Source organism: Lepidochelys kempii, chromosome 5 (genome assembly GCF_965140285.1).
Source record: "Lepidochelys kempii isolate rLepKem1 chromosome 5, rLepKem1.hap1, whole genome shotgun sequence".
Classification (NCBI taxonomy): domain Eukaryota; kingdom Metazoa; phylum Chordata; order Testudines; family Cheloniidae; genus Lepidochelys; species Lepidochelys kempii.
In genome coordinates this window covers 109,497,835-109,520,790 of record NC_136384.1, presented here as the reverse complement: position 1 = coordinate 109,520,790, position 22,956 = coordinate 109,497,835, and the positions used below count along the sequence as shown (strand labels likewise).

At 40.0% G+C, this 22,956-nt stretch overlaps 1 protein-coding gene across 7 annotated transcripts in view; it reads left to right on the top strand.

Annotated features, from left to right (window-relative positions):
- Nucleotides 1-22,956, top strand: part of FREM1 (FRAS1 related extracellular matrix 1) — a 103,508-nt gene that overhangs the window by 28,905 nt on the left and 51,647 nt on the right. For 6 of the 7 annotated variants that reach the window (XM_073345426.2, XM_073345429.2, XM_073345428.2 and 3 more), the window contains exons 8-20: nt 119-250; nt 3,477-3,821; nt 4,448-4,590; nt 5,931-6,127; nt 7,638-7,728; nt 10,111-10,278; nt 10,585-10,793; nt 11,326-11,419; nt 14,386-14,638; nt 17,023-17,220; nt 18,375-18,560; nt 21,223-21,419; nt 22,656-22,881. In XM_073345426.2, the coding sequence (XP_073201527.2) occupies nt 119-250; nt 3,477-3,821; nt 4,448-4,590; nt 5,931-6,127; nt 7,638-7,728; nt 10,111-10,278; nt 10,585-10,793; nt 11,326-11,419; nt 14,386-14,638; nt 17,023-17,220; nt 18,375-18,560; nt 21,223-21,419; nt 22,656-22,881 (2,439 nt within the window). Of the gene's footprint in view, nt 1-118; nt 251-3,476; nt 3,822-4,447; nt 4,591-5,930; nt 6,128-7,637; nt 7,729-10,110; nt 10,279-10,584; nt 10,794-11,325; nt 11,420-14,385; nt 14,639-17,022; nt 17,221-18,374; nt 18,561-21,222; nt 21,420-22,655; nt 22,882-22,956 lie in introns of those variants that run through there. The other variant, XM_073345437.2, reaches the window with a different exon arrangement.

Here is a 22,956-nt window from a genome sequence, read left to right as displayed (position 1 = left end):
AATTTGTTCTTTCTCCTGACCATTTGCACAAAGCGCTACAATAGGTTCACTTGATAGCCTTGAATGCCATCCAGTTATAAACACATGCTTTGCTGAACCTATTCTCTGTTCTTTGTAGGCCTTGATCTCCTGGAAGGGCAGTCCCGACCAATCACGTGGCAACAGTTTCAAATAGTGGACAATGACAACATCAGGGGTGTTCGCTTGGTTACAGTTGACGGCTTACAGCATGGACGGCTCACTGTAAGAGGTAAATTGCCATTTCCTCTTTAGGGATTGGAAACAAATTATTGTATTCGATCCACTAAAGTGGAATGCACAAAGATAGTTAGGTCCCTAGCTCTCATTGAAATCAATGAAAGTTAGATGCCTAAATACCACTGAAGTCTATGGAGTTACACCAATGTAAAACCAATATCTCTGGGAGGACAGTAAGGCCCCAAATGTCTTTATACTGGTCTATGCTGTTTGTAGAGAAGAGCAAAACTGGAGGTATTTTTACTTTTGCAAAACTCCGTATACATTAGCAAAACCAAAACCATGGCTAGTCTGGATCCAAATCTCATATGGTTTGAGCCCCACGGGTGGAAAAGATGGATGGAAAGGCCCAATCTTTATTTCTTCTTCTTCTTTATTTTGTATAAACAATTGTTTACATTTATTTCCTTCGCTGACTCTGTGTGTGTGTGTGTTGTGTTGTGTTATATACTACAAATACACTAAACAGAAAAACTCTGTAGCTGGTTGACTGATGGGCACAAAGATCTAAATGACTGAACAGTATCTGATTTAAAAGATTTTGAAACTATGTTCTATACAGGATTTCAGTTAACACTAAGATGGCCAGCATTTGAACAGAGGGAGCAAAAACCTAGTACTGCTCTGCACGGATTTATTCCTTCCCTCTTTATCAAAAGCACCTTGATTATGTCTTTAGTTACATTAATGCTATTTTAGGAGCAGTTTTGTTTGTTACCTAATAGTTTTGCTCCCTCTGCTGTCTGGCTACTTCTACTGCTATTGAATAATAATAAAGTAGAGGGAAGTATTGAGACTGGGTATTCTTTTAAAAAATCCTCTAAAAAGAGGTGAATTTAAGGAAATAAACTATATCTCAATAAATTATTCACTCAATTTGAGTAAAAGTGACCTAACTCAAATGTAATTATTTTCCTTTGCCACTAATGTGTTAAAGATGAGGCTAAAGAATAGTGGAGCTTGCTAACTGAGGAAAGCTTCTAAGTAAATATAAGTATTATTTAGAATCTGGATCTAATTCTCCAGCGGATTATAGACATTTTTATAAATAGATCAAATTTTGGACCTAAACTCCTTTACAATATTGCTGTAAATCAAGTCCAAACTTGGCTTTTCAGGGTGCTAATCTTTGATGTAGTGAATGTTATTGCATACCATTACAACATTCTTAAACATTCCTTATATAAGTAAGTGCAGAGGAATAGTTTTATTACTTTAAAAATATATGGGCCTAATTCTCTGTGCCATTAACACCATTTTTACATTAGTGTAGCTCCACAGATGAATATGATCAGAGTGAGGTTCCAGGAATCTGTTAATGTAGTTTCTTTGGAGCAAAAAGAAAAACTATCAATATAAAAATCATACACTTAAAAATCCTTTCTTCTTTTATTAATAGCTTTGATTATAAAACTGAAAGAATTTTAAAGATCTAAGTAATTTTTCTCTTTTTAAATGTTTAAGTAAAAGAAATCCATCCTGTGGTTGAAATAAAAGAAAAATCATTAAACTTTTAAAAATGTTATTGAATTTTCAGATATGCAAAAATATAAATGAGTTCTAAACACATATGTGCAAGACAATAAAGTAAATATTAAAAAAGGAAAATAAAAGGAAGAGGCAATACATAAGCTATCCAAAAGGATATATGTCTTATATTCCAGCAAAATGTTGTCTGGAGTCTTCCATCATAGTTGTGTATTGTTGTCATTTTACAAATAATTGCTTCACAGAATTCCCTGTAATATATAAGTTCAGGACAGGGATTTACCATTAGCCATGAATAAGGCAAGTGTAGCTGTACTGCCCCAGCAGCTAAACAGAGAATTGGGACTCAGAAACACAATCTGGTCCCTGGTTCCCTCCTTGCTTTGGGGGGAGGTGTTCTGATTCAGCCCTTTAACTGGAGCAGATTACATCTCCCTGTATACTGGAGATGCACCAGCTGGCATGTTGGGAGGTAGAGTCAATGCTCTTCCCATACTCCGGTCCTTTCCCTCTCACTCCCCACACACCTGTGCAGCCAGATGTATCTGGCTCACAGAAGTTGCTTTCCCAGCAATGCTAGTAACTCCATTCCATGGGCACACAGGGCAATCCACAAGCTTGCCCTCAATAAACTTTTCAGCCATATATCTTATTTTTTTGGTCTAGTACAGGTCAATTAGATATCCTAACCTTCAAGGAAAACCTGGAGTTTAGCATGCCAGTTAAGCATAACTAGTTTGATAGAGATGACTAATAAAGGCAATGCCCATTGAAACTAATGAAAAGACTCTTGTTAACCTCAGTGGGCATTGAATTAGGCTCAAAATTTCTACCAACTATTTAGTATGCCATGTTATATTATTTGTCAATGCTAAGTGCCAAATCATAGGGCCTGTTTATGGACCAAAGAAGGCTTCTGAAGCCAGGGAACTGGTGTGGTCCTAAGGCATGGCAGCTGGGATAACTGTTGAGAGAGAGGCTCCATAAGGGAGCTTTGCTCCTGTTGTGCACTGTAAAGTAATGTTGTATGCAACTCTCTCTGTGCCACCACACAAGGAGTTTTTTGTGGGGCATTGTGTGTGTGCAACCATTGGATCCACAGCTATGGTGGAAACCCTCCTCCAGTAGGGAATTTCAGAGTCTGGAAATACTGTTGCAGCTGGAGATGGCTGTGGTGGTGCTCCATAGCCTTGAAGTGGGAGAGTATTCAGCCCCTGTGCCCATGAAGAGATCCCCTGCTCTAGAGACAGAATTTGACACTCAAGGCATTTTACCTAAATGAACAGTTGTGTGTGAGCATATGGTGCTGAGTACAATGGAGGTCCTATCCCTGTCTGGGACCTCTAGGTACAAACAAATAATAATAATTATTAATAATGGATGTTACCTTTTGCTTACAATGAAATATTGATCTGTAATCAGAGAGCATATACTCTTTGGGCTTAAAATAAATTGTGAGTGATGCTTTAAGAAACAGTGATAGATAGCAAACACTGATGTCTTCAAATGGTCTATATGACAGAATGGATGTTGTGGGGAGTTTTGTTTGCCACCACAGTTGTGTAACTGTTAGCAAAGTACATAGCTTAGTAACTATGCTGGACCATGTTAATACTTTCTGTTTAGATAGGTTTTGAATAAGCTTTTCTAACTCAGACATGTATTTCCCCCCTTAATAAAATTCATACGAATTACACATCTTTGAAATGTTTCTTTCATTGTTTTGACAGGAGGGAAAGGATTCATGTTCACGGTCTCTGACCTTAGGACTGGGGTTGTTCGCTACCACCATGATGACAGTGACTCTACAAAGGATTTTGTGGTATTTAGGATCTTTGATGGCCACCACAGTATTCGCCATAAGTTTCCAATCAATATCCTGCCTAAAGATGACAGCCCCCCTTTCCTTATCAGCAATGTTGTAATTGAACTGTATGAAGGGCAGACCATTCTGATCCAGGGCTACATGCTTCAAGCTTCTGACATGGACTCCAGTGATGACTACATATTCTTTAATGTTACCAAACCACCACAGGCTGGAGAAATCATGAAGAAACCAGGGCCGAACCTTATAGGTAATCTAAGAAATCCACAGCAAGATGAACTTTCTTTTGTGGGGGCCAAACTGTGCTCGTGGTTACCTTGGTGTAAATCCTTTGAGTTGAATGGAGTTATTCTGGATTTACAATGGTGTAACTGAGAGCAGAATGTAACCCAGAGTCACCTCAATCTATGAATATTTTTCTGTTGTACTTTCTTAGCTAGAGGAATTTGGGTGGTCAAGAGACTTTCTTGCTGCAATGATTCCTACCAAGCTGAAAATTAGAGGATGGCACGGATTGTGCTAAATAGAGGGTGGGTGTGGGGGTTCTTTTATTCCATACCTCAACACAGAATCTCTTTGCTAGATTTGTTAGATAGTTATTTTTGTTTGTATAAATTCACCTTTTTCCCTCGTCACTGGGCTTCAGAGATGTCACTGGGAATGCTTTTACTTCATATTGAACAATTATGAAGTTTTATCAAAGTTTCTGATATAAAGACGGAGTTTTCAATCTCTTTCAGTGGATGCACTGGACAAAGAAGAAAAACCTTATAACAAGTCTCTTCTTTATGAGGATCAAGATGACCAAATTTACCAGTGATTAAAATTATAAACAGCTCTATTAAATGTGCTTTCTTTTATTCTTTGATTCAACAGGGTATCCTGTCACTGGCTTCCTTCAGAGAGATCTGTTTAAAGGACTAATTTACTACCGTCACTTGGGAGCAGAAATATTTGAGGATTCCCTTGAGTTTGTCCTGTGTGATAGCCATGACCCTCCCAATCTCTCAGAGCCACAGGTATTATGTCTGAGGATTTCTTGCAGAGTGTGGAGTTCATGTCAGGACACCAACCTACCTTCCTACAGTGGATTGTTGAAAACCCTGTGATTTTTCCCTCTTTCTAACTTCCAGTCCTAAAAGCACAGCCTAGGATGTGAAAACCAAGCTGCGTCCTTTTCCGTGTGCACATTATTACCAATAATAAAATTCTCCAGACCAAATTCTCCCCTCATTTATAACTCAGCAATCCTAGTTTCTTTAATGTTTGTCTGACGAGAGAATATTTTCAGGTCTCAAAGGCGTTAATGGAGATTGTACCAGGTGTTAAAATGAAAGGCCAAATTCATTCTAAGGGCTAGATCCTCAGCTAGTACTGTCAGTAGCCACTTTGAAGTAAATAGATTTGCACCCATTTATACCACCTGAGGATTGAGCTGACTGAATTTAATATTTCCTTGACTTTAGAGGCACACTGCCAAGGTTTGTGGATTTAAAATGTGCACTCCTGTATATTTCTGTTACATATTATACATTAGTCCATCAGTTATTTTTCTGTGTGGATGTTTTTAAAAAAAACAACAGTTCAGTGCCCTCTTGTCTTTAAGAAATATTTGACAACCAGTGCTTATGCACAACACTACAGTAACAAAACAGTGTAAACTGTAAGTAGAGCTGGTCAGAATTTTTTCTCAAAATGTGCTTTTGATGGAAAATTTTGCTTTTATCTAAATTGAAACATTTTGAAAAATATGACCATTTTGAATTCTTGCAAAGAAGTTATTTGTTTCAAAACAAAAAAATCATTTTGGAATTTCATTTCCGATTTCCAAATTTTCATTTCAGAATTTTAAAATGTTAGGATTTTTTAAAAAGTTTTTTACTTTTATATTTATTTTTATTATTTTTACATTATTTCATGATAATGTAATAGTTTAAAAATAAAATAAAAATAACAGAATATATAAAATCATTAAGGACAGCTGCTACTTACTACTGGTTGAAATATCTTGTCTTCTGTTTCTGTTCTGCAGGAAATTTCAAAAATATTTGTTTTAGTTCCAAATGAGAATGAAAAAAGCTTTTGAAATGTCAAAATTTCCTATGAAACAGAAATTTTGAGTTTTAACCAGTAAGGCCCTCAAACAAATAAGGAAGAATAACCAATATTACAATTGAATGCATGATGGAGGAAAAATTAAATTAAAACATGTACTTCCATTTTAAAAGATTTGTTCAAATATTTTAAACATGAACCAAATAAACTCTGGTGGTTTCCTTTAAGAATGATTCTAAGAGCATTTAGTGTGTTTCCAACATTCTACCAACCCTATGATATTTTTCTGTATTCTTTACTCTAGGTGGTGATAGTGCACATTATTCCTGTGGATGATCAGCTTCCAAAAGAAGCTTCCGGGGTTACCCGCCACCTCACTATCGAGGAAACTAAGATAGCTCACTTAACTAAGAAACATCTCCATTTCATAGACATGGAAGCACAAGAGAGGGAACTCATCTACACAGTAACCACCTCCCCATTTTTCTCTTCTACTCATGGGTATGTGAGAGTGAATGTACACTCCTCAACACAGGAGATGGCAGGCACCAAGTGGCAGGGAAAGTGTTGGTGGCAAAGTAAGGCTGTTGCCTGTGTGCACACACTAAGTTCCCAATCCTGCATGCATGAGCCTACCTGTGTGGAGTTAGCTGCAGGATCAGGACCTGGTGTGTTAATAATCATGTGGGTCAAAGCTAAAGCAACAGGACGTGAGGGGCAACATCAAGTGGTTAAAAGAGAGTGAGTTCAGCACCAGTACCCTCTCCAATTTACCAAGAGGAAAGAGTTTTGCTTACTACCACTGTGTAGCTAAGGCTGGGGATCAACACTTTTCTGTTTTGGGCCAGACCAGCAGAGAGTCAGTCTGTAACTTAGTGGTATGGTTATCTGTCAGGTGGGCACATGGTTTATAGTCTTGAACAAGCCTGTGGGCTAATCAGAAGAACTGCAGCTGAAGCCTATAGTGAGCAGGAGAGAACTCAGAAGCCAGGTGTTGAGGATAACAGAAGGGAGATGGGCCTTTTAATGTGCATGTGTGATATAAAGTTGATATACTCAAGACCGAAAAAGGTGGGTCCAAACTGTTCCGTAAGGTGTGAATGAGATCCTTCTAATAACTATAAGAATGAGAAGAGCTTAGGTCATCTTAGTAAAACGGTGACTTTGGAGTGGATCAAGTATTTTTAAAGGCCTTGCAAAGAAAATGGCAGAAGTTGTTTGCAAGAGGTTAAACAGAATAGCCTGTAGGGATCATGCTGAAGCTCCCAAAGCAAATAAATGGTCTCTTTCAAGGGGCTTTTTGTGAGTATATAAAAATTAAAATAAGAGATTTGTAATTTTGGTGCAAATTGTTTGGCAAAGGCCCAGTATTCGAAAATTATGTTTCAATGTTATCAATTATTTTTGCTGTGTGATTTGTCTTCAATACACGGGACAAGTTATTTTGAAAAAATAAATGGGTTGCCTTTGCCTTTTGTTGTGCCAAGAGATTGGTTCTTAGGAGGTGAAAAAGTTCTTGTGTATCACTTTTAAAAGACTAGAAAGTTGAGTTGTCAGAAATTGCTTCACATGAGCCTCTTATTTATAAGATTAGTGAAAAATTTTAAGAATTTGATATAATATAGAATTTCTTTTATCCAAAGAAAAATGCAAATATCAAGTGATAGGTATGTGAAGGGCCAGATTCTCAGCCAGTGTAAATCATCATAGTGCCTGAGATGTGTGGGGACACTTTGGTGTGAAAGTTCAGGACTTTGTTCATTGTAAAGTAGGTGTTACTTTTTGGTTGCCTGTCCATGGCTCATGATTCCTTTGTTCAGTTTTCTGTCACAGTTTGAAATCCATAATAAAGACATTTATGATAATGAAAAAAGAGAAGGAAATGAATTTTCTTTCTATGCAGCTAGTGGTCCACTGGTGGTGTTGAAGCACAAGGTTGAATTGTTTGATTTTTTCTCCTGTAAGAAGTTTTGCTAATCAGTGCATTGTGTGTGTGTGTGTCTTGGTACAGCCCCCCCGATGCTGGGAAGTTGTTTATGGTGGACAGCATCCCCAAACTAGTCAAGGATCTTTCTGCTCCAGCACTGAGATCATTCACTCAGGTTTGTTACTAAGTGATACCATACTCAAACCATACCCTGTTTAAGAACTGGCTCAGTGGTGCTGTCATTTTCCTCAAGTCACTTCCTTTCAGGTTGTCATGAGGCTTAGAAGTGGAAACCAACCCTAGCCAGTGCTATCACTATCTCAGTTTAACAAACTCAAAATTCAGCGAACTCAATTCATATTTTTAAAGAAGTGTCCACCATGATTGAACTCCTCGCATAAGTAGACATAGCTCCTATTGAGACCAAAAGAAGTTGCACTTGCTTGTGTTAGGGCTGAATTTGTCTCCAAGTATTTGACCTGAACTGGACATAATGTTAGGGTAAGAGATGGGCTCAAACTGGACATGGTTTGGGTTTTGCAAAACCTCATTAGTTTGATTTCTTATAGCCTCTAAGATTCTTTCACATTGGCTGAACTCCTTTGGAGTAGTTCTGTGCATCCACATTTTTGTTTTAATTTTAAATAATTTAATAGAATCATAGGACTGGAAGGGACCTCGAGAGGTCATCTAGTCCAGTCCCCTGCACTCATGGCAGGACTAAGTATTATCTAGACCAGTGGTTCTCAAAGCCGGTCCGCCGCTTGTTCAGGGAAAGCCCCTGGTGGACTGGACCGGTTTGTTTACCTGCCGCGTCCGCAGGTTTGGCCCATCGCGGCTCCCACTGGCTGTGGTTCGCCGCTCCAGGCCAATGAGGGCTGCGAGAAGGGTGGCCTGCGAGAAGGGTGGCCAGCACGTCCCTTGGCCCGCGCCGCTTTGCGCAACCCCCGTTGGCCTGCAGCAGTGAACCGCGGCCAGTGGGAGCCACGATCTGCTGAACCTGTGGATGCGGCAGGTAAACAAACCGGTCCAGCCCGCCAGGGGCTTTCCCTGAACAAGCGGTGGACCAGCTTTGAGAACCACTGATCTAGACCATCCCTGAGAGGTGTTTGTCTAACATCCTCTTAAAAATCTCCAATGAAGGAGATTCCACAACACCCCTAGGCAATTTATTCCAGTTCTTAACCACCCTGACAGTTAGGAAGTTTTTCCTAATGTCCAACCTAAACCGCCCTTGCTGCAATTTAAGCCCATGGCTTCTTGTCCCATCCTTAGTGGTTAGAACATTTTTCTCCCTTCTCCTTGTAACAACCTTTTATGTACTTGAAAACTGTTATGTCCCCCCTCAGTCTTCTCTTTTCTAGACTAAAAAAAACCCCAATTTTTTAAATCTTCCCTCATAGGTCATGTTTTCTAGACCTTTAATCATTTTTGTTGCTCTTCTGGTGAACAAATTGGAGAAAGTCCAATCTTTCTTGAAATGTGGTGCTCAGAACTGGACACAATACTCCAACTGAGGGCTAATCAGTGCGGAGTGGAGAGGAAGAATGATGTCTCGTGTTTTGCTTACAACACTCCTGCTCATACATCCCAGAATGATGTTTGCTTTTTTTGCAACAGCATTACACGGTTGACTCATATTTAGCTTGTCATCCACTATGACCCCCAGATCCCTCTCTGCAGTACTCCTTCCAAGGCTGTCATTTCCAATTTTGTATGCGTGCAACTGATTGTTCCTTCCTAAGTGGAGTACTTTGCATTTGTCCTTATTGAATTTCATCCTATTTACTTCAGACCATTTCTCCAGTTTGTCCCGATCATTTTGAATTATAATCCTATCCTCCAAAGCACTTGCAACCCCTCCCAGTTTGGTATCGTCCACAATTGTCGACCGTGTTGCTATTTTTTATTATGTTGTAGTTCAAAAAATCCCATTCCTACTAACATTTGTAAACAGCCTGGCCATTACAATTTACTGTATGGTTAATGCTGCAAAGCAGTTTTCCTTATAGCCTTCTAATTGGAGTCCTGAACCTGCAAGCACTTAGTCAGATGCATAAGATCAGCTTCTGGATGGGAGACTTTGCTGATAGTTTTAGTCTACTTTAGTCTGTCTTGTGATTTGGGTAAACAAAGGATGTGCAATTAGTAAATATTGCAAATGACAAATTCAGAGATCTCTGAAATTCAGAGATTTACAGATACTGTAGTGAATATAGTATTAAAAGCTATGCTTTGATGACTGTGATTATTTAAAAGTCATTGTATAAAAAGGGTTCTGGGGATGGCATACCTCAGCCAGGCTTAGGCCCCCATCTTCTGTTTCCAGTTGTAAATTGCACCTCCACAAATCTGGGTCTTTGCATCTCTATCTAGCTAATTTCTAGTTAGAGGTGCAGATACTCAGATTTGTGCCAATAGTTGAAATGTGGGTGAAAAGATTCAGAAGGGAATTTTGTGGGTACAGATCATACCCAAAGGAACGGTCATCCTTCTGAAAATGTCCTTGGAGGTTTTAAATGACAGTTTCCCTTTTTTTTCCCCTCACTTTTTGCAGCATGCTGTGAACTACATGAAAGTTGCCTATATGCCTCCTATCCAGGACATTGGGCCTGAGCCTCAGCATGTCCAGTTTATTTTTTCAGTCAGCAATCAGCATGGAGGCACTTTGTTTGGGATCTGCTTTAATATTACAGTTCTTCCAGTGGACAATCAAGCTCCAGAGGTACATCTGTGGGTGGGAAGTGTGTGGGAGGGAGGGAGGAAGTGAATCTCTGAATATTAATATGGTTTTACTAGACAGATAGAATACTGCTGTAACAATCCATCTGTTACTGATTGGTGCCTGGGGGCAATATTTGCTCTATGTGTTGTGGTAAGTTCCTTACGTCCTCCCAGCATACGACAGACGAGTTATGCCTTTGGTGTTTTGATATTTATTGTGTTGCATCTTTTAATTCCAAAAGCTCTTTCTAGTTCAAATTTAAAGGTGCAGAGGGAAATGGTAATTCATCTCTTCCCCTCTGTTCAGGTATTTACAAATAACTTGAAAGTGGAAGAAGGGGGACTATGCACCATTACAGAGAGCCATATTCTGTTGTCAGATGTGGACACAAAACAGGAGACCCTCCACATCTACCTTCAGAGGCAGCCGCTGCATGGAATGGTAGAACTGGATGGATTTCCCATGACCGACGGTGACAGGTTCACCTGCCAGGACCTGCGTATGTTAAAAGTCAGGTGAGAAAAGGGTCCTGCTTTTAGTTTTGCATGGCTTTTAGTTTCATTGCTATTAGTTCTCATATCAAACTGGTGTTAAATTACAGAAAACACAGAGGCCAAGAGCCTCAGCTTGTGTGAGCTGGCAAAGTCTGACCCCAATGGAGCTCAACAAATGTACACCAGCTGAGACTCTGGCCTACAATGCTCTCTGTAGATTCTTACGTTTGCATTAAAAATAATATTATATCGTCACCACATGGTGAATGAACTGCCACATCTGAGCAGGCCGTAAAACTGAGTCAGGAAACCATATTGTACTGGGGTGAGCAGTTGGGTAGTATTGTCAGCCCCAGTGTACAGGGGGCCAAGCAAGGCCCTAAACACCATATAAACCCACAACAAGGGACCTAAGTAGTACATAGGCCTCTCTGCACTGGGGTGAATTTTCCATTTTGGGGATACTCTTCCGTTTTCCTGCAATGCTTGCTGTTCTTCTTGATGCAGAGACACGTTGTCCATGTGAAATTAGTGCAGAACTTACTTCCCACAGGTATCAGCATGATGGCTCTGAGACTCTGCAGGATGACATCCTCTTTGCAGCCACAGATGGCATTAATTCTTTAGAGTTTGTCCTACGGGTCAAGGTCAGTGTGTTACTCCCTGTTTGTACTCATGAAGGCATTCATCCACATAGAAATGATAAAGTATCAGTTTGGAAAGCCTTCAGAGCTCCTCAGAAATTGGAAGGAGTTAGGCTAGATGGGCTTTTTGCTGTTCGCTTTGGAGCTTATGTGACAGTATTGGTTAGAGAGCAAATTTGGCAGGTATAAGTTATGAGACATCTGCACCTGCTCCTGCTTAGCCACTACTGTCAGGAATGACATACTGTCAGAATTAAACATGGAGTGTGTGTCAGATCAGTGAAAGAGAGAGTTTTCTTTCTGAAGATATAAATTCCACACTTAGAGGGACACAGCAAATATCCTTTATTTAAAAACAAACTTTTTAAAAAACAAACTTAACTTCCATATCTGTGTTCCTAATAACTCCACAGAATGCTTGGCTTGGCTTGCAAAAGCTGTAAGGATGTGTTTAAACCAATATATTTTCATTGGAATTAAAGAAAAATAACAATCTTTTGACCATTAGGTTTTGTACATGTTTGTTTCTACAAACCCTAAGTTTGAGGCTGGACTTGATCTGACAGTGTCCCTCTAAGAACTTTGTACTTTGTATTTGTAAAGATAAAGGATGTATCATCATGCAGCATCCTCTAGAGCACCCCACTCATGGCCAGAGATGGCTCTGCAGTGCCTTACTTCAGTTTCCCCCTTCCTGGGGCTTCTTTAAAAATCTCCACACAGGCTTTTTTGTTCAGTAATGCCCTTTCTACCAGGGTCCAATTTATTGGCATAAGACATAATTCCAAAATTCTGTCCTGGGGCTTCTTAACTTCCCAGAGTTTGCTCTCTGGAGCTCTTCCCAGCTTGGCCAGGCCGTTCTCAGCCCTACGTGGCCGGATACTTTTCCTACTTCCATACAATCTGCTGTCCCTGGCCTTCAGCCTGCTCACTCAAGCTCTTCTGCAGTCTTTACCACAGCTTCTTCTGAACATGCCCCCTCTGTGAGCAGCTTCCCGCTGCTTTTATAGGGGAATCACCTGATCTGTGCTCAGGTGTGCCATCTAAGTAACAGGGTTGGCCCCAAGCCTCTAGCCCTTAAAGGGGCAAGGCACCCTGTTACAGGACAAAAATATGCAGAAGTGCCTGTATTTAGGTGCTAGTTAATATTAAAGCACAGTTGCTAGAGAGGAACTAGAATCAGTCACAGTAATTCCCTAAAGCCAGAGTTGCCAAACATTTTCATAGGGGGAGCCACCTGTTAGTGGGGGAGGGGCACCTGTTAGTAGAGAGATCATCTAGTAAACCCTCACCGCTCCAAATCATGCTCCATTTTGTGATCACACAATGTCCCACTAGCACAGGGAATCGCACATGTGAGATTTTTCAGTGTTGCTGTCCCAAGTGATCAAAAATCATGAGTCAGGTCCCCGGGAATCATGAGAATGGCTTTATAATTATGACATTTTAAAAAAATACATATGGGTCTCTTTTTATTTACTGTCAGTATTTTGAACCTTGAGGTCACACTCAGGGCACATTTTCAAGCTTTTCTTTACAATCGTAAGGGTTAGAAACTCACTTTTTTAATGAAAGCTAACGTGATCACATGACTCCGGGAGATGGGACTTTAAGAAAACATCCAATATTGTGAGATGAGAATCATGAGAATTGGAAACACTGACTTGTCCATGTGTCTGTGCATGAGGAATTGCCCCATGTAGATGTTGTCTCCCCTTCCATACATACACACACACCCATGTGCATGCACAATTCCTCTGGCTGGACCTGAATCAAGGCAACTGCACTAAGTGATCATTTCAACAATCCTAACTGGTTCTGCAGACTCCATAATTAAATTTCGCGCTGATGATAATACTTCTGTATTGCATTTCATCAGAGAACCACAAAGCACTTTCCATTAATTTAATACCACACAATATCCCTTTGAGGTAGATAACTACTATACCCCAATTTTATGGGTGGGCAAACTGATGCACAGAGAAGTGAAGTGGCTTGCCCAGTGTCATGCAGCGGGTTGGTAGCCCAGCCGACAGTGTCCCGATTGTCAGTATCTTGCTAACCGTTAGACCATAGTAGGTGTAGTTTGAATTTGTTTTCTTTTTTTCCCTCTTTCTTTTTGTTTAATCCATTAAAGAACATCATCTGAGCTTCATATTGTTTTTGTTATACAACTTGAAGGCTTATAAAATCCCAGAATGTTAGTTGGAAAAGGCATAATTTTCCTGCCCCTATGGTAAACTCCCAACTACTATAAAGTTGAAAAGCCAAATTCAAGACTGGTATACACTGATGCTTCTCCACTGAAATCAATGGAGTTGCACTGGCTTAGACAAGTAGTGACCTTGGCCCAAAATTCCAGGCCTATACTCCTTGATTTCCACCCCTGCCACAGGTTAGCAGGATACGTCTTGTATGTCCAGAGGTCCCTATCTGTGCCTATCAAAGATGCATTTCAGCATGCATTAGTTTTCTGCTGGGTTATGAATGGCACTGCTGCTTCAGATAAAAATTAGTTCATGGGGCTGACTGAAGCCTGTTGTGTTTACTTAGTCCTTACTCAGGCAAAACTCCCATTGACTTCAGTCAGACTATTGTGACTTCATTGTAAGCTCCTCTTAAATGAGGGACCCAGGATTTAATCCCATTATAAAATAAGAATTGGCTGTCACTAATTTAAAATACAATGCTTGACAGTGCAGACAGCCTGAGCTAACACTGGTTCCTTTAATTTTCTCTGCCTTTTCATTTATTTATTTATTTAGCCTTCCAGTATTTCCCATCTGCATCTGTCCTTTTTTTTAGTAGATGCATGTAATTCATTCCATTTTTTGGCTTATTTTCTATATCTGCAAGTCTAATCATTCACTTTGGTTGAGCATGCCCCATGTTTCCTCCCAGGGAACTGTGCTTTCAAGGACACGTGACGTGTACTTTACGTGAAACTGTGTGTGTGTTTTTCTGTTTAGGTGCTCCCTGTAAATGATGAGCCACCTATCATGAAAGATGGCCTCATTCCCCTAATACAATGTCCAGAGGGTGAGGAAGTGGTCATCACCTCAGAGTACATTTGTGCCACTGATGCAGACAGTGATGACATGAGACTGACTTTTATGCTGGCTCGACAGCCCCAGTATGGGGTTGTGAGGAAAGCTGGTGTCGTTGTGGATCTCTTCTCCCAAGCGGACGTTGTCTCTGGAGTAGTGACCTACAAACATACTAGTAAGTGAGACTAGAAGAGCATTAGATTGGAGGTGCAGGCAGATAGCTGTGGGATCTTATATAAATCCAGATAACTCGGGCAGCTCATCACTAGGAGAGGCTGAAAGCCTGCATCTACACTGCTGTACATAAATAACCACATGCAAACACAGCCGTGAAACATAGTTGTGGCCCAAATGTGTTGTGTAACACTTTCTAATGGCCTATTTGGATGGGAAAAGACCTCCTAGCCAGTTTGTAGAGTCATGGTTCTAATCCTTCTATCTGTAAATACATTTAACTATGCTTGATACCTAGACTAAAATATGGTTCCTGAACATGGTAAAAAAAAAAAGTCTTAACTTTTTTTTGCAACTGTGAACATGTTACACGTTTGTGTTTGGATAAATTAGATTATTTTTATACTCCAGAGAGGGATATAGAGATTCCACAGAACAACACCAATGATTTGGGGGAGTCCCCAACAGACACACCTGTTCTGAAGAGTTTACAATCCTTTTGCACTAGAAAGTAAATTATTTTGTGGTTTGACAGAAAACCATAGTTTTAGCAAGGGGTTCTTTTTGTTTTGTTTTTAAAATTAAAGAAACTTTTCTGGAAACTTCATAGTTGGTTTGGATTCATTTGATTACATTTTGTGCTCCAGGCATTTACATGTCAAAAGAGCACTGGTGATTGCACATGCAAATCAAGGCCAGTTACCGCTCCCTGAAAGTTTGGCCATTAGAATATTCTTCAAGGGTTTTCCCTGGATAATAAGTGTTTTCCTTCTACAAATGTGTGAACACTATTGTTCCAACTCTTGTTTTAGAATTTCCAGTTCTGCATGTGCTTAGCTCATAATTATGTGCTAGAATTGAGAATAGGCTTGACCTCTTCATCATGATTTCTATCTGTTGTTAAAGGAGAAGCTGTAATTTGAGCATGGAGGGAAGCAGTTGAATATGACAGGTTTCAGAGTAGCAGCCGTGTTAGTCTGTATCCGCAAAAAGAAAAGGAGTACTTTTCTTTTTTCAGTTGAATATGATCACTCTTAATATAAAAAGAAAAGGAGTACTTGTGGCACCTTAGAGACTAACCAATTTATTTGAGCATGAGCTTTCGTGAGCTACAGCTCACTTCATCAGATGTTTACCGTGGAAACTGCAGCAGACTTTATATACACACAGAAATCATGAAACAATACCTCCTCCCACCCCACTGTCCTGCTGGTAATAGCTTATCTAAAGTGATCAACAGGTGGGCCATTTCCAGCACAAATCCAGGTTTTCTCACCCTCCACCCCCCCACTCTCCTGCTGGTGCTAGCCCATCCAGAGTGACAACTCTTAACATAATCAAGTCGGGCTATTTCCTGCATAGATCAAGGTTTTCTCACATCCCCCCCGCCCCCATACACACACAAACTCACTCTCCTGCTGGTAATAGCTCATCTAAACTGACCATTCTCCAGGTTTAAATCCAAGTCTGTGTGTATTTCTGTGTGTGATTTCTGTGTGTATATAAAGTCTGCTGCAGTTTCCACGGTAAACATCTGATGAAGTGAGCTGTAGCTCACGAAAGCTCATGCTCAAATAAATTGGTTAGTCTCTAAGGTGCCACAAGTACTCCTTTTCTTTTTGCGAATACAGACTAACACGGCTGTTCCTCTGAACTCTTAATATACTTATTTGTAACATCATAGAGGAATTAAATGACTCTACACCCTGAGAGGTTATTTGGGCAAAACTGAGGTTACTTTGGAGGTGGCATGATAGCATTTATTATTATAGGATTTAGTTGTCCATTTAGCAGTAAACCACCATGTTTGGCAGTGTCTATTTTTTGGGGCCATGTAGCACATATGGATCTGAATATTTCTAAGTCCATAAAAATATCCTGGCATGATGTTGTTGTATCTTCTTCATACGTCCTTCTGTCGATTCTGTCCAGGACCTGGATGCATTTCCATCCTCCATAGGAAGATTGTCAGTGTTTTAGGAATTATGGGCCTGTTCTCCATTGATACACAGGGGATTTGTGACAAGTAACTCCCTTCCTTGACAAAGTGGGTTTTGAGCATTAATCGGTCATGTACGAAATAGACTCCTGGAGGCAAAAGATACAAAGTAGATTATTTATAGTAAATAGCATTGATTAAGATACCATTTATTCATGTTGTTCTTTCAGCAGAGAAGGGCTGTATATAGATTCTGGTTCTATCTCTGAAAAACATAGAACCAAGCAGTTTCAGCTCTTTCATTTGAATTTTGTTGTTTTTTTAGCGTGTTTTGTCTCACAATTTACCCTGAGACTATTGTGGACTGTCCATAATTGATACAAGTCACTGCTTCATTGAGCTTTGGTTTCTTGTTGTAGAATATCATCTGTAGCATGTTTTTCCAGGTGGGGAGATTGGCCTGACTCCTTGCTTTGACAGCCTAACTTTGGTTATCTCTGATGGTGAAGCTGGCGTGGATGTGAATGACTGCTGTTATGATGGACTTCTTCCTCCTCCAGTACCACTTCATGATTCCTTTCTAGTATATGACCTTAACATCAGTGTATTTCCAGTGGACAACCAGCCACCATCCATTGCAATTGGTGAAAAGCTTCCTCTTTATTTCTAGTCTATTATCTTATATCCTGAATATGCTGGTGTTGGCTAGAGGCTAGATTCTCAATATTTTCTAGCACCAAAAACTGACCAGACAGGAAGATAAACACGCAAAACTTTTAGATCATATCGACCAGTTTTTCACACAGGCAGCCTTCTTTCCTGCAGGCACAGTTTGTACCTAGAATTCAATTTCAAGTGCAAATCTGAGTAACTGCCCCTAGCTGTTTGACTCAGTGTGCAGATCAGATAGCTAGAGATTCAAGTACTCAGATCTGCCCCCACTTTTTATTCTTGCAAGTGCCTGCAGAAAATTTGGCTGAACCTCAGCCCTTTGAAAATTTACTCCATATGCTTCTGTGTAATAAATAGATAGAATAATAGAAATGGTCCTGAACCAAAAACCCAGATGCAAACAGCTCTGAACTTCACAAGAATTCAGAACTGAACTTGGATCCAGATTAAATAACTATCAGGGTTACACAAAACAAAAATATAGCCATAAATATCTCTCTACTTTATCCTACTACTTCTTAGCATGCACTTTACAAACTGGCCTTTTCCAAATTTAATCTGTCAACAGATTCCATTGACTTTGGGTTTTGGATCAAGATCATAGTGCCTGTCATAAAAATACACTTTGTATGGACTTATCTTTTCAGTTATAATGTCATTTTATAATGCCATTTACTGCAGGCATTGTGTATATGTTCTGTATTGCAAAAGAACATTTAAACATATGTATGGGTAGCTTTGTAATTTGCAGCCTATCACCCAAGCAATGTTCTGGAAATGAAGTATTGTCCCAGCAGGGAAATTAAACACTGATGCATGAAAAATTGTTCATTATTTGCAATTCGTAACAGCTCTCAGGCAATTAATGCTCTGACAAACAGAGGTAACAACTAATCTTGAGCAGCACATAAACCATACTTAATGGCTTGTCAGTAAAATTGTTTTGTGATTTCCTCCCCCCACCTGCTTATGTGGTGAGAAAGTGGAGTTGATACCATGATTAGAAAACATTTGTACCAGCCTGTTTGTAGTACAGTTTCCCATCAGCTATTGTGCCAATTTCTTTAGTAAAATATCCCAGTAAGTTGAGTTAAATAATGCTCATCATCATATCATTTCTGTCTAGGTGCCATGTTCGTTGTGGATGAGGGTTTCTCAGCTGTCATTACCACTAACAATTTGTTTGCTACTGACCCCGACACCGCAGCAGATGACTTAGAGTTTGTTTTGGTTTCTCCTCCCCAGTTTGGTTACATTGAAAATATATTACCTTCCCCTGGGTTTGAGAAGAGCAACATTGGTATAAGTATAGGTATGTGTAAACACAATGGCAACAACACCAATACTGTGCATGTTACTTACATGGCTAATGGACTGCCAGGCAGTAGGCTGATGTGTAGTCACGGCAGGTGCATGCTTTAATTTAGTCTTTATTGGGAAGGCAGGTGTACTGAGGCTGTGTGGGAGGGATTCAAAGAGAGAATGTAACCCAGTGAACATGAAGAATTGGCACTCAGATAAATTAAGCATATTTAAGATTTACACATTTGAGCTGCAGTCTGTGTTAGAAATGATAATATATTAACCTATTTTCTCTACACTTCCACTTCACATTTCTTCTGTACTCCCTCCTTCCACATACACACTTCTGTTTTTCATTAGTAAAGTACTATTGGCAAAAAATCAATGCATCAAGATAGGCTCTAAACCTACGTTTTCAAAATGACTAGTGATTTTGGTTGCCTCAATTGTTTGGGTTTTTTGGGTGTGCATCTTCAGACACTTTAAAGGAGCCTAATTTTTAGTGCACGAGTGTGGTGCGCTTTCTGAAAGTCAGGGCTCTTACTGCTGTTTCAGGTTGGCCACCCCCAAATCACTAGTCACTAGGATCTAAGTGACTGAATGGCACAAGTCCCAGTGACTTCCAGTGGCTTTTGTGCTCCCCAGTCATTTAGGCACTTCTGAAAATTCCACCCAAAGTCCCTATTTAGGCAAACCTTTCTCTATCTACCTGCATTTACTTATTGAGGGCTAGATTGTGCAAACCACACATCTTCCATAGTGAGAGGTGGTGTAGAGCTGCAGCATCCCAGAAGGAGTACCATATGAGGCATTTGGTCTCAGGAAGATAGAGTGCTTCCTGGAGCTCCCCGATGTATGGGAGGGTGGGGGAGGTGAAGCATGTGCCCCGCTACATCCTTTCACAGGATACAATATTCTCCCCCCATGGGTGTGTCTACACAGCCCGCAACAGCAAATCTCCCAGTTTGGGTCAACCGACTTGAGCTAATGCAGCTCATGCTAGTGCTCTAAAATAGCTGCCTAGACAGTGTGTTGAAGTTGCAGCTTGGTTGCTGAAGCCTATGGAGGGGGTGGGCTTCAGAGCCCAACCTCCAGTCCAAGCCACAACTTCAAAGCGTTGTCTAGGTCAGTGGTTCTCAACCAGGGGTATGGGTACCTGTGGGGGTACACAGAGGTCTTCCAGAGGGTACATCAACTCTTCAAGATGTTTGCCTAGTTTTACAACAGGCTACATAAAAAGCACTAGTGCAGTTATTACAAACTAAAATTTCATACAGACAATGATTTGTTTAAACTGCTCTATATACTAAACACTAAAATGTAAGTACAATATTTATATTCTAATTGATTTATAATATGGTCAAAATGAGAAAGTAAGCAATTTTTCAGTAATAGTGTGTGGTGACACTTGTATTTTTATGTCTGATTTTGTAAGCAAGTAATTTTCAAGTGAGGTGAAACTTGGGGGTAAGTACGCAAGGCAATCAGACTCCTGAAAGGGGTACAGTAGTCTGGAAAGGTTGAGAGCCACTGCTCTACACTGCTAGAGTGAGCACCACTAGCCAAAGTCTGTCGACCCAAGCTGGGAGGCTCACTTTCATGGGCTATGTAGAAATACCTTGTGTGGCTAGCTAGCAGAGCTGGCTTGTGACTGGCAGGAATGTAGCCATGGCTCTTCCTCCACCCCCTTCCCCACCCCACCCTCCATATTCCCTTTGGGCACTATGTACCCCATACAAATAGAGAAGCAACCGTTCCTGTGCTATCTTGAGTATCATCTCCGGCCTTATACATGCTGCACAAAGAGTGGGAGGAGAGGCTTTTTATTTCTGTCACTCCAATACACCCTCATATCAGGGCCAGGCAGACTTTGGCTCTAAATGAAAAAGAAATCTGCACGAGTTAAACTGTCATGTAGATCTGTTCCTGCCTTGTCCAATTTACTTAAGCCACTTCCCAAATTGGATTGATCATAAGCAGATTTGATTGGATTGGGAGTGTAACTCTTGGCATACATCTACAACTGCAGTGTAAGAAGGAGCAAGACACTGTTCACACTGATGTGAGATTACCTCTGTTGGGAAAAGTCTGCATTTCTTTTTGCTCTAAACCTCCTGAGCAATGTTGGATTTGAAAGAAATTGAACATGACAGGTCAAATTCATTCCTGGTGTAACTTCACCTTGAGATCGGAGAATTAACATTAACATTAAGATGTGCTATTTAGGTTTGGTCTACATTTAAAAGTTCGGTCAACATAGCTACATCAGTCAAGGGTGTCTGACATAAATATGCTGACTTAACCCCCCAGCGTAAACACAGCTATGTCAACAGAAGAATGCTTTCATCAACATAAACCTAACTTCATTTGGGGAACTGGTGTTCCCATACTGATAGAAAAAATCCTTCCTATGGAATTATGCTGGTGTAGCTACACAAATGTAATTATGTCAGTATAGTCTCCATAGTGTAGAGACAAACTTGGTGTGTTTTATTTAGGGCCCATATTCCCTTGCTTCCTCAGCATTAAGAATGCTTAAAGATATGTTAAACCCAAATGATTTGTACCTGGAATGAGCATGGATTTACAAGTGTTTAATGGGTTACAGTGTTTGTTAAAAGGGAATCAGAATAAATATTTTGTTAACTTGTCATCTCTTTGAATTCCACTAGCTTCATTTCAGCTGATACACCTGAAAGCCTTGCATATAAATTATGTGCAGTCCAGGCATATGAGGACAGAACCAACTTCAGATCAGTTTATGATTTATGTCACTGATGGGAAGCATCATTCAGTGGAGACCCCATTTTATGTCCTGATCAACCCAACGAATGATGAAGTCCCAGAATTCATAGCAAGGAACATAACTGTAAGGAACAATACAAAATACTAGATATCTAATGACTTTCTATGCCAGAAAATATATAGCCAGTGGCTCCTTTTTAACATATGTATTAGCATCTTTCTGAGATTTATTCCCCTTCTTTTGATCTGCTGAGTGAAATTCAGCCCTGTGCAGGGAAACATAAGGCCTTTTCAACTCACAAGTCTCATATCAGCCATTAAAATAATGTGTTAATGTTGCACAGGCCTTGTGCTGGTGCTCTGTACCAGAGTGAATTTCACCAATTACCTCCTTTAGTAGTGTTTTAACTACTTACCTGAGGAGACTTGATTTATTGTAATGTCTCTGTATATTTATCTAATCTCTGGTATGTACGTGTTTGTGTATATACACACACAGATGTAGCTCCAATATATTTCATAACCCCAGAACTCAGCATGCCCAGAGCTAAAAGCCACTTCACTGGTGAGTTGCATGATTCTCAGTTTCCTTTATAATATTCTGGTACAAGAAATTGTCATGGTAAAAAAAGAACTTTCCTGCATTCTTTTCTGCTGACCAAAAAAAAAAAAGGGAGGGGGCAAAAATAATGTTACCTGGAAACACAGGATGAAATCCCAGCCCCAGTTGCCATTGACTTCAACAGAGTCAGGATTCTCCTGTCATCAGTCCCACAGAATTGATGTGCAATTGGGGTATATGTGATGTTTCACAATTAAATTTTTTCAAGCTGTGTGGATCTGCCATGTAGCTGCCTCTTAATGTGTGTAAGAGTGGTTATGGTCAGAAGCATGACCATGTAAAAATGGCGTCTTCTTACTCATTACTGGCCAGATTCTCAGCTTGGTACAGGAGAGAGAGGAGAATCAGGGAGCTGATTTCTTGTATTTTGTTGATCTATGAGGGGAAATTCCTGCAAATACTTACTGCTGAGCATAACAACATTTACTACTGTGCATTGTCACATTGACTTCAATAGGGCTTCCCATAGTAGTAAGTACTGTGCTGGTAAGTAAGTAAGAGCTCAATGAATCAGACTTTTAAACAATGAAAGAATCTTAGCTGAGGAGGTGGAGGGTTGTTTTTTCCTTTTGGTTTCAGAGGAACCTCTGATGATTTGTGGGAAGGACCTGGCTGCTCTCTGTGAGGGAAGAGGATTCCATTTCTTCACAAAAAAAAAAAAAAAAAAAAAAAGAAAGAAACTATTCTTTCTACAGAAAAATCATGGTTATTGTTGCTTTGTTTTGTTTTGCTGCTCAGGTGCAGGAGGGCCAAATGAAAGAACTGGATCCCTCTGTAATCAACGTCCTTGATCTGGATGTACCTCAAGATCATTTGAGGTTTACCGTTGTCCAGAAACCCCAGCATGGATTCCTCATTCATGGAGTCTATGGCAATGATGTTATGAGTTACAAAAGATTCATTAGCAGTCACCACAGTCATGAACATCCTGTGCATGACTTTTCCATGGAACTTCTTAAGAATGGTAAATGCAGCATTTCTTTTGCATCAGTCCTTTTGTTCCTTTAAAAATTCATACCAGACAAAGTGGCCTTGTAAG